The sequence below is a fragment of the Eurytemora carolleeae genome, unplaced genomic scaffold (assembly GCF_000591075.1).
Source record: "Eurytemora carolleeae unplaced genomic scaffold, Eaff_2.0 scaffold186, whole genome shotgun sequence".
In the NCBI taxonomy this organism is placed as follows: domain Eukaryota; kingdom Metazoa; phylum Arthropoda; class Copepoda; order Calanoida; family Temoridae; genus Eurytemora; species Eurytemora carolleeae.
The window spans coordinates 274,014-286,715 of NW_019396163.1; the positions used below are offsets into that span (position 1 = coordinate 274,014).

The 12,702-nt window shown below is 32.5% G+C and overlaps 2 protein-coding genes across 3 annotated transcripts; one reads left to right on the forward strand and one right to left on the reverse strand.

Moving 5' to 3' along the window:
• The first annotated feature begins 1,527 nt into the window (after positions 1–1,527).
• LOC111696901 (uncharacterized) lies at positions 1,528–12,451 on the forward strand. The gene is made up of 9 exons (XM_023466676.1): positions 1,528–1,559; positions 2,326–2,506; positions 3,395–3,443; positions 4,557–4,631; positions 7,230–7,317; positions 8,010–8,124; positions 8,182–8,233; positions 8,887–9,007; positions 9,551–12,451. The coding sequence occupies exons 1-9, from the start codon at positions 1,536–1,538 to the stop codon at positions 10,853–10,855; spliced, it is 2,010 nt and encodes a 669-aa protein (XP_023322444.1). The 5' UTR covers positions 1,528–1,535; the 3' UTR covers positions 10,856–12,451.
• On the reverse strand, positions 5,136–6,363 carry LOC111696902 (uncharacterized). 2 transcript variants are annotated; one of them, XM_023466678.1, is made up of 3 exons: positions 5,864–6,363; positions 5,388–5,494; positions 5,136–5,354 (listed from the first exon to the last, which is right to left on the reverse strand). In XM_023466678.1, exons 1-3 carry the CDS (start codon positions 6,292–6,294, stop codon positions 5,347–5,349), a joined length of 546 nt encoding a protein of 181 aa, XP_023322446.1. In that variant the 5' UTR covers positions 6,295–6,363; the 3' UTR covers positions 5,136–5,346. The 2 variants fall into 2 exon arrangements, with proteins under 2 accessions (XP_023322446.1, XP_023322445.1); XM_023466677.1 differs by having other exon boundaries at positions 5,136–5,494; positions 5,864–6,360.
• Positions 12,452–12,702: the final 251 nt, after the last annotated feature.

Here is a 12,702-nt window from a genome sequence, read left to right on the forward strand (position 1 = left end):
TATGTTCTTTTGAATAAATGCTTTTTGTTTTCGGATGAATAGAGACTAGATGGACATTTATGAAATCATTCAAGTTCACATTTTTTAACGACCATATATTTTCGGTCCACAGCCGGGAGGGAAATGTACTTTAAAGTAAGCCCATTGTAATGCATAGAGGATAGGAGGGGGGGGGGGGGTCATGAATAAAGATTTTTTAGTTTTTTGTTCTTATAGTTACATATATTACTACTGCGAGGTGTTTGAAGAGATAAAGTACCAGATTTTTTTTTTTTTAATAAGGAAGGCATTTATTATACCTTGGAGTTAACCCACTTTTTAGCATTTTTTAGACCGTGGACGTTTTATTAAATTTTCTTACAGAACATCAAAGGAATGAAGGAAAAAATTATATAGGTCGATGATCATTTTAACTATGGTTCGATCTATGTCATCTGTAATCTACAAGGTGTCCCTTAAAGCATTAGTTTTCGCTTTTGAATCAAATCAAATATTTATTGCATGAGGACATAATTTTTTTTGACAATATAATTATCACAAATTACAATAAATCCTCATGAGGGAAAAAGAATCTGGTGGGCCAGGTTTTCATCAATTTTCCTGTAAACAGCTTATAGTGTCACTTAGGGAGGGGAGGGGTGGGGGGGGGTCCTGGACGAGTGGACGAGAATGTAGGACGGAAGGACGATAAAATACACAAACATGGTTTTAAACGAATAATAATGCTTAGCCAAGATATCCAATTAAAGAATAGTATGAATAAAAATATGTGTCAAAATGCATTTTTCCCTTGTCTACAGGAGACTAGAATGCGTAGATATAAAAGAGAAGAACAGAAAACAAATGTAGATGATCAGATAAAAAGAAGATACAACAGTCGGGGGACAAAAAAACTCACTGCTCTTTTTAAATTTGTTAAAAATTTTAAATTAAACATAAATTGTTAAAAAAAATATGATATGTACTTAATTGGTCAGAAAGATACTTTTTTATCATGTTCCTAGTTAGTTTATATACATTTGAAATTTTACAAATCTAGGTAATAATAAAAACATCAATTATTATGCTAATGCAAAGTCTTTTTTGAACTGAAAATATGGTTCTATCCGACCTTGCATCACCTAGTTGGGTAAAACTGAAGTACATAAGCAGATTGAAACAAGGTCAATGGATCACCTTCAAAAAAGCATGCCCATGAAAATGTTGGATCGTTACAAAAGGTTGATATTGATAAAAATGCATTGGAATGCACTCAATATTTAAGAGACAAGATCAAGGGGAACAGATACAGATACAGATACAGATACAGATACAGATACAGATACAGATACAGATACAGATACAGATACAGATACAGATACAGATACAGATACAATATATTTAAATGAAAAAAGCAATTTTAGTGTTCAGTGAAAAGTGGATTCAAGAAAAACTTAAATCAAGAACTTTTAAATCCTTTACCAGTGATTTTATATAGTCATTAACCCTTATAATTTCAGATTTAAAAAAGATGTAAAAAAGAGACATATACAAAAATGTTAAAGATTTATTTTTTTATTGTGAGTACATTTTTATTCTATAAAAAAGTGTTCCAAAACTATGCCTTGAAAATAAATGATATTTAAATCGTCATTCATTTTTTTTCAATGACAATATTTGACGTTTTGATGTTTTTTGGGGATTAACGAAATGTTAACGACGATTTTTAAATACAAATTTTTTTGGTTTTTTATCAACTTTCGGAAATTAAAGAAATTTCTATTTTTATTGAGACACCCTTTTTATAAAAAGTATTAGTTTGGTAGGGTTATGATAAAGGATTAAAATGGTAGGATTACGATTAGGATTAAATTGGGAGGATTACGATTTGGATTAAATTGGGAGGATTACGATTATGATTAAATTGGAAGGATTATGATAAAGGAAAAAATCTTGAGGATTATGATAAAGAATTAGATTGGTAGGATTATAATACAGGCTTAGATTGGTTGGTTTATGATAATGGAATAAATTGGGAGGATTTTGATAAAGGAAGGATTATGATAAAGGATTAATTGGGAGGATTATGATAAAGGATTTGATTGGTAGGATTATAATACAGGCTTAGATTGGTTGGTTTATGATAATGGAATAAATCGAGAGGATTATGATAAAGGAAGGATTATGATAAAGGATTAGATTGGTAGGATTATAATACAGGCTTAGATTGGTTGGTTTATGATAAAGAAATAAATCGAGAGGATTATGATAAAGGAAGGATTCATGATAAAGGATTAATTGGGAGGATTATGATTGATGAATTCTAGACAAATGGTAAATATCTAGGTTTTGGTTCTAGTATCTGGTGTTGAACTAAACCGTCTGGGGGGAGAAGAACATGAACATCATCATGAACACGAAGAGGATCATGGTGTTCAAGCACATGAACATGGTCATGAACATGAACAAGAACCCCGAGATGGAAGAGCAGAATTAGGATTGGCAGATTTAGAAAACCAAATATTTAGTAAGTTTCAACACGTTTTTAAAATAACAAAATTTTGTGAAATAAAGTCAGATGAGATTGTGAAATGAAATAGGAAGACGACTTTTAGACTTAAGTTATCATTTAGTAGCAAAAAGTGAACCTCTTAGCTTTGTAACAACGTCAAATACAGGGTGTCCCACGAAACATGGCAGTTGTTGAATAGTTTTGAATGTTTTCTTCCATAGACTGTATTAGATATTGAAGAGATTTTGCAGCATATTTCGTAAAAAAAAATTTTTAAATAAATTTATTTTAAGTTGATATAAATTTTACTATAATTTGACTGCAATAGCATATTTTTTACTATGCATTTTGGTATCAACCAACTCAACAAATTATGGAAGAAGACATTTTAAACTATTCACCAACTATCATGTTTTGTGGGACACCTTGTACATATAAGATTGCTTAAATGTTGTCTTCCAATTCTATAGTTTTATGGTTTCCATTGTACAGTGTTTTTCTTATTTATCAAAAATTTACAGTTGAATACGCATCATCTTCTCAATTATTTTTATGATCAAAATTCAATAACTAATAATTTAGTAAAAAGTAACTTATATAATTATATATGTTCCCTAAACTAAGCTGGTTAAGATTTGCAAGACATTTCATAAGAAAAGAAGGAAAAGAAGACAAGCCTTCCACTTTTATTATGCCTTACCTTCCCCTGTTCACGCCCTACCTTCCACTGTTCACGCCCTACCTTCCCCTGTTCACGCCCTACACTCCCTACCTTCCACTGTTCACTACCTACATTCCATTGTTTTCTATATTTTCTAAAATTTAATGCAAACCGTATATTTTTCAATGCTAAATATTAAAATGGGTTTATAAAATTGCGATATCAATATTTTGTAATTTTAGACTCCGTTAGGACCCTGGATGCTTCATCAAATACTATCGACTTCTCAGGGTAAGATGATTGAATGCTGACCTGCTGGACAGTGGGCCACGTCAGATACAGTGATAACCAGAAAACTGTAGAATTGGAAGAAAACATTAAAGCAATATTGAAGTGCATTCGATGTTGTTACAAAGCAAATAGTTTTGCTGTAAGTTATGTAATCACTTATTAAGTCAAATTTATCTGTTTACACTGCACAATTCATGTGCCTCATGTTCATTCGACTTTTTAAACTCATAACTTGAATCTAAAAGTCGACTTCTTATTCAAGAGTTTCTTGGTTATCACTGTGTATATTTTTTTCGTGTTATAAAGTATTTTTTGTCTATTTTCTTGTGATTTTTACATTTTTCACTATTGATTTTGATGGTTACAATATTGTTAGAACTGAAAAGGTCGACCAAGACCCAAATATATTCTTTCAAATGTGAAACAAACACCTTTTTTAATCTGTGAGGTACGTTGGAGCATCATCAAGACCGAATTTAATATTTTTTTTATGGAAATAAGTTTTTGAATAAAACTACTTGTAAGAGGATGTTTTAGGTATTAATTAAAATAGATGCTTCATTTAATTGTCGAATATATCAATACAACGAAAACGACTGTCGAATATATCAATACAACGAAGACGACTGTCGAATATATCAATACAACGAAGACGACTGTCGAATATATCAATACAACGAAGACGACTGACGAATATATCAATACAACGAAGACGACTGTCGAATATATCAATGCAACGAAGACGGCTGTCGAATATATCAATGCAACGAAGAAGACTGTCGAATATATCAATACAACGAAGACGACTGTCAAATATATCAATGCAACGAAGACGATTTTCGATTTCAATTTTGAGTTCTACCCAGTTCTTTCGAACAGCTTGAATAATGGATATATTTTAAAATGACAACAAAGAAAACCTGTCAACTAACAAATTCTTTTAATGTTGAATGTTAAACTTGAAAAAGCTTGCTCGAAATTAAATCCTAAAATGAAATGTCGTCTTGATTGTTCCTTTTCCCATCCGTAAGGTAACATTATAGAGGTCCATCGAGTAACGATTCTATTTTAACTTCATACTTTTTTCCTAAACTGACATATATTTTTTATCAGGGCTGTTCCAGTATTACAGGCTGATGGATCAACAAAACTTTGTGTAGAGAAACTTGAAACAAGAGAAGAAGTAAAGTAAGTGTCATTCTCAAATTCATAAATTGTTTCAAAAAAATAACCGAACTTTCTTCTTAACTCCTCTCCTTTAAAATTTACATCTAATGCAAAACAAAAATTTGTTAAAAATTCGAAAAAATTACGATATTTACTATTTTTTGCTGCAGCAAGTGATGTGCTATTAGTTGGTTAGTTTTTTGATAGTTTTTTACTATATTTTCTTTCCCGCGGTCAAAATTTGGCAAAATGGGAGAGAAACTATTTTTTATTCAAAACATTTGATTTTCTTCAAGTAATTCAGATGTTGACCCTGGTAGAAGATATATGCAAACTCATAAACGATCCCAAACTGATGCAAAAATGAACGTGGTGTAGCGATTTTTATTGATTTTTTTCTAAAAATGATCTAAAACGATTAACGACACTAGGCCTGCATTAATAATTTTTAGATCAATATTTATTCGAGGAAAAAAAAACTGTATTGAAAACAAATATCTTATTAACTCAACGCAAACTTGTTCATTAAAGGTTACAAAGATATATTTTTCAACAAAATTTGATAATATGCATATAACTGTGCAAATATATAGTTGTATACAGGAATAAAACAAAAAACCTGTTCTCTATAGAAATAAAAAGACTGTCAGATATGAAACAAATCTGAATCCTAGATATCCAAAGGATGTAATGTAACTGAATCCTAGATATCTAAAGGATGAAATGTATCTGAATCCTAGATATCTAAAAGATGAAATGTATCTGAATCCTAGATATCTAACGGATGAAATGTATCTGAATCCTTCATCATTTTAAGAATGTACTCCGAAAGAATCATGTTCTCCGTCTCCATTTCTTCTTTTTCTGATCGAACCTTTTCCAATCTGAAAAATAGTTCTTTAATAAATGCAAAAAAGCTGGAACTGAACTCTTTAAAATTGAAAAATTATTGATAATTATGTGCCAAAAAAACGTCAAAAAGTAATCACATTCGGACAACTATTGAAGATAATTGGCAGAGTCTTCTTTTAATAATTAAAAACGAAAACAAAACATGAAAAAAAGCATACAGTGATAACCAGAAAACTCTGAAATAGGAAGAAGACTTTTAGAATCAAGTTTAAATTGAACAAGTCCAAGTGTCTAGTAAAATGAATAACTTTGTAAAAACATCAAATATTACTATACTATTGTCTTCCTATTCCATTGTTTTATGATACTCACTGTATTACGCTGTCTGCAACTAAACGAACCTTTTTTCCAATGCCTCCACAGTGTCCCTAAGCCCAAGAATCTCTGAGATAAGTTGAGACCTATCCTCGGACTCTATAACCTCGAAAGTTAAATCGTTTGAATCAAAGTTTTCTTTGTATTCTTCTACTTCGTGTTTAAGAGCTTCTTTAGTTCTTGTATCTCCATCTTGTATTGGAATCTCGGTCTTGGTCAATTCTTCGACTTTATTCTCAAGAAAATCCGGGTAATCAACTTTTCTGTCGTCTTCAACACTTTTGGAAGATTTTTCCATTTGATTCTGTGGATTCTGTTTGTATTCCCCGGTACTGGTGGGATGACCTGCCATGTCCTGGAGCTCAACCATGTTCCCCTCCCCAGAGGGTAGTATGGAGTACTCTCCCTCGCTCCTAAACTCTTTCCCAAAGTGTCCAAAATATTTGAAATAATTCATCTCTAACAGATTTACACCTCAGAGGATGTTTCGTGGACTGGTGTGATTTAGCTTGATAACTTTCTGCGAATTCAGACGGTCATTCTAACCTCAGGAGGCGTAGTTACCCTCCCCCCTCTCTTCCCTAACCAACGCATCCTATGAAACGTCCCCCCCTCCCTCCCTCTTCTCTAATCCTTCGGTTGACTATATTTAATCATCCCGGCCCTGTTCTACCCCCCCCCCTCACAGATTAGTTACATTACATATATCCTTCACGATGAACCCAAGTTTGATGATTTTATTTTTTTCACCGTTGACTTCCGTTGATTTTGAAAAAGATTCAAATGATTGGCAATTATTTACCTACTTTCTTCTTCTAAAGAAATACCCGAACTTGAATAATGTTTTCGTCTAAAAAATGTTTTACACATACTGAGTTTTTTAAAAATATTGGAAGAAAATAACGGATAAACCAAATTGATCAAGATTTCAATCTAATAACGTTATTTTTATTCTTGATCAATATTTAACAAAAAAAAGTGTTATATATATGTGCAGAAACTAAAAATGCAGTTTAGCTTCTATTTTGTTCGTGTTCAAGTTGGCACCATGCGCTAATGTGACGACAGTTCGGATATAAATCTGATAATAATAAAAGTATTACGAAAGGATTTACAGTCAAAATACGATCAATCCTTTGCACTCTAAAATCGGAATTTAAGACCAATTGCGGGTAAACGGCTGGAGTAACGCTGGGTTCCCAAGCAGCCAATATTGTATTATAGATATATATATATATATATATTCTGCTGAATAATGTCAAACATGAAAAACAGTGTCCAGCAATAACCAATCTTAATAAACAATAGAAAATGTTCTAAACTAAGATATATATATATGATTTTTGATTGAATAATAAATTGATAGGCTGTTTATATCATGTAATGTTTCAGGAAAGATCCCCTGCTGGAGTGCGTACATAAATCTGTAGAGAAATGTCATTACACGTACAAAACTCAATTCGTGCCTGTACAGGAACAGGTACAGGAACAGGAACAAGAACAGGAACAGGAACATGATCGTTTAAAGGGACTGAAGAGTGAAGATAGAGATTGACGCGTTCGGTTTTTTCATTTCGTTCGTTCATCGTTCTTGAATGAACCTTTTTGTTCTTTTTTTCAATCGTTCAAAAAATTTATTTTTTTCATTCTCAAAATAATGACATTTTTCCATTTTCTCACTGAACGATTGTTCAGTAAAATCGTTCGTCACATAAATTTTTGTTTTTAAAAGTTCATTTGAAAATATTCGTTCATTATAAAACGATAGTTTTTAAATTTTTGGAAAATTCGTTCTTTCAGTTAAAGGCTATCGTTTTTTAAAGCTGTATTTTTTTCTTTCTTTTTTAAAAAACGGTCGTTTTTCATTTCTTTAAACAATCATAGTCGTTCGTCCATCGTTCCTTTTTTTACTGAACAACACCATCGTTAACGAAAAATTTTGTTCATTAACAAAAATGATGCCCATTTCTAACTGAAGACGTAATTTCAAATGACTCCATTTGCAAAGTTGCATGCCCAATTCACAAAGGTATCATGGATGATTGGATGATCCTAGAATATAGTTGATATTAAATATTAGATATTATCTTGAAGGCAGATCGCATAAAAAATGTATAAACATAAAAAATAATGATCTTAATTATGTTTGCTTACACAATTGTTTACATTTAGGTATGTGATGACAACTATGTGAAGCATTGTACAATTATGTACAAACAAATCGCTACAAACGAGACCTACACTCACTGCTACAAACCCCTTGTTAAAGACTGTACAAAATCGAATGGTAATTAAAATTTTTTTAAAAAAAGAATACAAATTTTTTAATTGTGTTTACTTTTAGAACCTGCGGAGGAAATCTGCAGAGATTATTTTGAGTCTTCTTGTACAACAAAGTAGGTTTATAATTTCATAAAGTAATTTGAATTTGTGGAATGACTGTTGTCCTTTTTTCTTTGGCGAGTTTTACTGTTATATGCTACTAACGATGGGCAAAAGCTAGATTCGTTTCACGGAAACTTTTTATATTCTTAGACTTTTAAAAGATTTTACGACTCAACGATTTAAAACTGTCTTCTGGAGATGTTTGCTTTTATCAAACATGCAAATTTGTTATCCTAAGTAAAAATATAAGGCAAAAACGAACCCAAATCATCGTGTTAAAAACCCAAAACGATTGTTTCAAAACAATTATTTTTGCCTAATATTTTTTGAGGGTAACAAAATTGCATATTTGATAATAGCAAACTTCTACAGAATAACGTTTTAAAATGTTGAAACCTTCTCATATTGTCGGAAAACCTTTTAAAACTCAAAAAACGTTTTCCGTAAAAATATTTCTGTAAAACGAATATGCCTATTGCCCATCCCTATATGATACTCGTCTTTGCTTTAGATAGTCAAGTTTCTATGATATTTTTTTAAAAATAACTACAAAATATTTCGTACTTTCCTAGAGAACAAAATAATATGTTTCATAAGAAACACTGTTAGTCCAGACAAAGCGCTTGATAAAACGGAACTAAGCTATTTAACCTTCTGTGTATAGGTATGTGGAAAAGTCTCCAGGGAAGCACGTGGCTGATACTTCATGCGAGAAGATTCCGGTCAGACTGTGTGGAGATTCTAACTGTAGGATGGTAGAGGGGAAGGAAGAGTGCCATGACAAGGTTAGGTTTAATCCAATGACAAAAATCCTCCAAATCCAAAGAAATTTTTTTTTAAAGTAAAATATAATAAAACCAAAACATATACAGGGTCATTAAGTTATTTTAAAAAATCATTTTAAAACTGTATTGAATGCAGAAGACCGAATCTAACAGTTGGGTCGTATTTTTAGTCTCATCTCTTGGGGAGTGAGGAGGGAGGTGGGGAGGTGGGAGGGGAAGGGGAGATGCAAAAGGGAAAGGTTAATAAAGGGAGGGGGGAAGTAAAAATAAAACCAATTTCAAACCAATTCAATTCATTGGGAGGAGTATAAACAAATCAGATAAACTGATCAGTACTAAACAAATCACCTATACTGATCAGCACTAAACAAATCAGCTATACTGATCAGCACTAAACAAATCAGCTATACTGATCAGCACTAAGTAAATCAGCTATACTGATCAGTACTAAGTTTGTTTGTGTTCTCTCAGAAACTGTATAAGAGGTGCCCTAATAATCAAGAAATATTTTAAAAATTACATTAATAAAAAATTGTATTCCAGGTAACTGTATCTATAGTTGACCAGCCTGAAGAGCATTGTGATTTGACCCCCCAGAAGACCTGTCGACATAAAACAACCCTGGTACCTAAACTTCAGCCTTCTCATGAATGTACTAAAGTACCAAGAGAAGTTTGCAGTATAAAGTATGTTAACACTAGGGTGGAAAAGGTTCCCTTTAAATCTCTATGGTGTCAAGATGAGAGTGAAGTAGAGACTGAAACAGATGTATTATCCGAAGGTATTGAACTACCCGAAGAACCAGATGTCCTCGACGGATACGTTTACGAGGTTCCTGAAACTCCTCTTCAATCTTATAGACCAACTGTAACAGATCCTGCAGAAGCATTTACACCACCTCCACCTCCTCCTGCAACGTCTGCTCCTCCAACCACTCCCAGGGTACAAGTTGTAGCACTTACACCTGAATCTCTTGAGGCTGCTGTTCTGAAAGCAACTAAACAGGCTATAATCAATGCTATTACAGAAGCTACTGCGCTTGCCGATTCCTCAGAGAGTAAAAGAAGGTTAACTGTAGCTGTTACTGATGCTTTAGTGCAGGCGGTGAAAGCCTCCTTAAAGAAAGCGGTTGCCTCCCAGGTAAGTAGTAACAAACCTCCTTCTGCTAGTTCCTTGGAGATTACTTTGCAACAGGGTGTTAGAGCAGCTGTAGAGAACTCTGTTAGGAATGCGGTGGCGCTGAGATCTGATAAAATGTCTTCAACAATGGAAGCTGAATTACTCAGCATGAAAACCAGTATCGAACTTGCTCTTATCAATGCAGTAAGGCAGGCTGTCCAGAATTCAGTTCGGAAAGCTTTTCAGACAAAATCAATTAGCTCCCAAACGGAAAACATTGTTGAAAACACCGAAGGACAAAATCAGCTGATTGAAAATAATGTTGTCAATGTTAGTAACCAGAACAATGGCAACCAAGCAGCCCTCTCAGCCTCAATACAACAAGCCGTTTTACTAGCTGTACAGCGGGCTGTAAAATTAAGCCTTCAACGTCAGACTGAAGTTGACAGTCAAGGGGCACGCTTAGCAATACAACAAGCAGTAAACCAAGCAGTTGCTCTTGCAATCAAGAATAGGCTCAGTTCAAGCTCTTCTGTCGCATCAGAGCTAGATATAAAATCAGCTGTTGAGAAATCTGTTATGAAATACCTAGAGTCAGCTCTTCTCGAGACTACAAGTACAACTAGAGCCACCAAACAACAAAAAGATGCGCTAAGTACAGCGCTAAGACAGGCTGTCAAGCAGGCTGTTGAGAGATCTGTTACAACTGTAATAAAATCGAAAGCGTAAATTATGAGATCCTTTTCTTTTCATAGTTTTAATCCTGGACTGTCTAAGCCTAGTCTTTCACCTTCATAGTTATATCTATTAAAAGCAATCCTAGTCCCCAAACGGCAAACGCGTTTCCTATCTGTCTAACCTTATTATTTTATTCCATTTATTTAAACTACTTTATGCACATACCCAACATTTTGTATTATTTCAACAAATATTCATATTATTTAGCACGATGCTTTCCATACGAGCCATTTAATATCCAACCCTACTATTTTATATCCAATACTTTCTAAACAAACCAATATCCAACCCTACTATTTTATATCCAATACTTTCTAAACAAACCAATATCCAACCCTACTATTCTTTATATCCAATACTTTCTAAACAAACCAATATCCAACCCTACTATTTTATATCAAATACTTGCTAAACAAACCTATATCCAACCCTGCTATTCTTTATATACAATACTTTCTAAACAAACCAATATCCAACCCTACTATTTTATATCCAATACTTTCTAAACAAACCAATATCCAACCCAACTATTCTTTATATCCAATACTTTCATATTAAACATATATCCAACCCTACTATTCTTTATATCCAATACTTTCTAAACAAACCAATATCCAACCCTACTATTTTATATCAAATACTTGCTAAACAAACCAATATCCAATTCATACTATTCTTTATATACTTTCTAAACAAACCAATATCCAGCCTTACTATTCTTTATATCCAATAGTTTCTTATCCAACCAATATCCAACCCTACTATTAATATCCAATACTTTCTTATCAAACAAATATTCAACCCTACTTATTCTTTTTTATTCAATATTTTATCGTCCAACAAATATTCAACCCTGCTATTCTTTATATTGAATACTTTCTACACAGACCAATAATCAATATCCCTTTTGTTCTTTCTTCCAATTAATATCCAACCCTTCTATTCTTTATATCCAATACTTTTTTATCCAACAAATATCCTATCATAGTATTCTTTATAACAAACATTTTCTCAGCCAACCTTTAATCAACCCTACTATTTTTTATTCAAATTAATATCCAACCCTACTATTCTTTATATCCAATACTTTCTTACCCAAACAATATCAACCCTACTATTCTTTATATCCAACATTTTCTCAGCCAACCTTTATTCAACCCTCCTTTTTTTTATTTCAATTAATATCCAACCCTACTATTCTTTATATCCAACATTTTCTCAGCCAACCTTTAATCAACCCTACTATTCTTTATTCCAATTAATATCCAATCCTACTATTCTTTATATCCAATACTTTCTAAACAAACCAATATCCAACCCTACTATTCTTTATATCCAACATTTTCTAAACAAACCAATATCCAACCCTACTATTCTTTATATCCAATACTTTCTAAACAAACCAATATCCAACCCTGCTATTCTTTATATCCAATACTTTCTAAACAAACCAATATCCAACCCAACTATTCTTTATATCCAATACTTTCTAAACAAAACAATATCCAACCCCACTATTCTTTATATCCAATACTTTCTAAACAAACCAATATCCAACCCTACTATTCTTTATATCCAATACTTTCTTACCCAAACAATATCCAACCCTACTCTTCTTTATATCCAATACTTTCTTACCCAAACAATATCCAACCTTACTCTTCTTTATATCCAAATCTTTTTTTTAAACTAATAGCCTACCTATCCATCGTCCAAACCCAACCAATATCCAACCCTGCTTTAGTCTTTATATCCAAATCTTTTTCTTCAAACTAAGAGCCTACCTTTCTTTTTTTCTATCAAAATCTTCCAAACCAAACCAATATCCAATCCTCTAA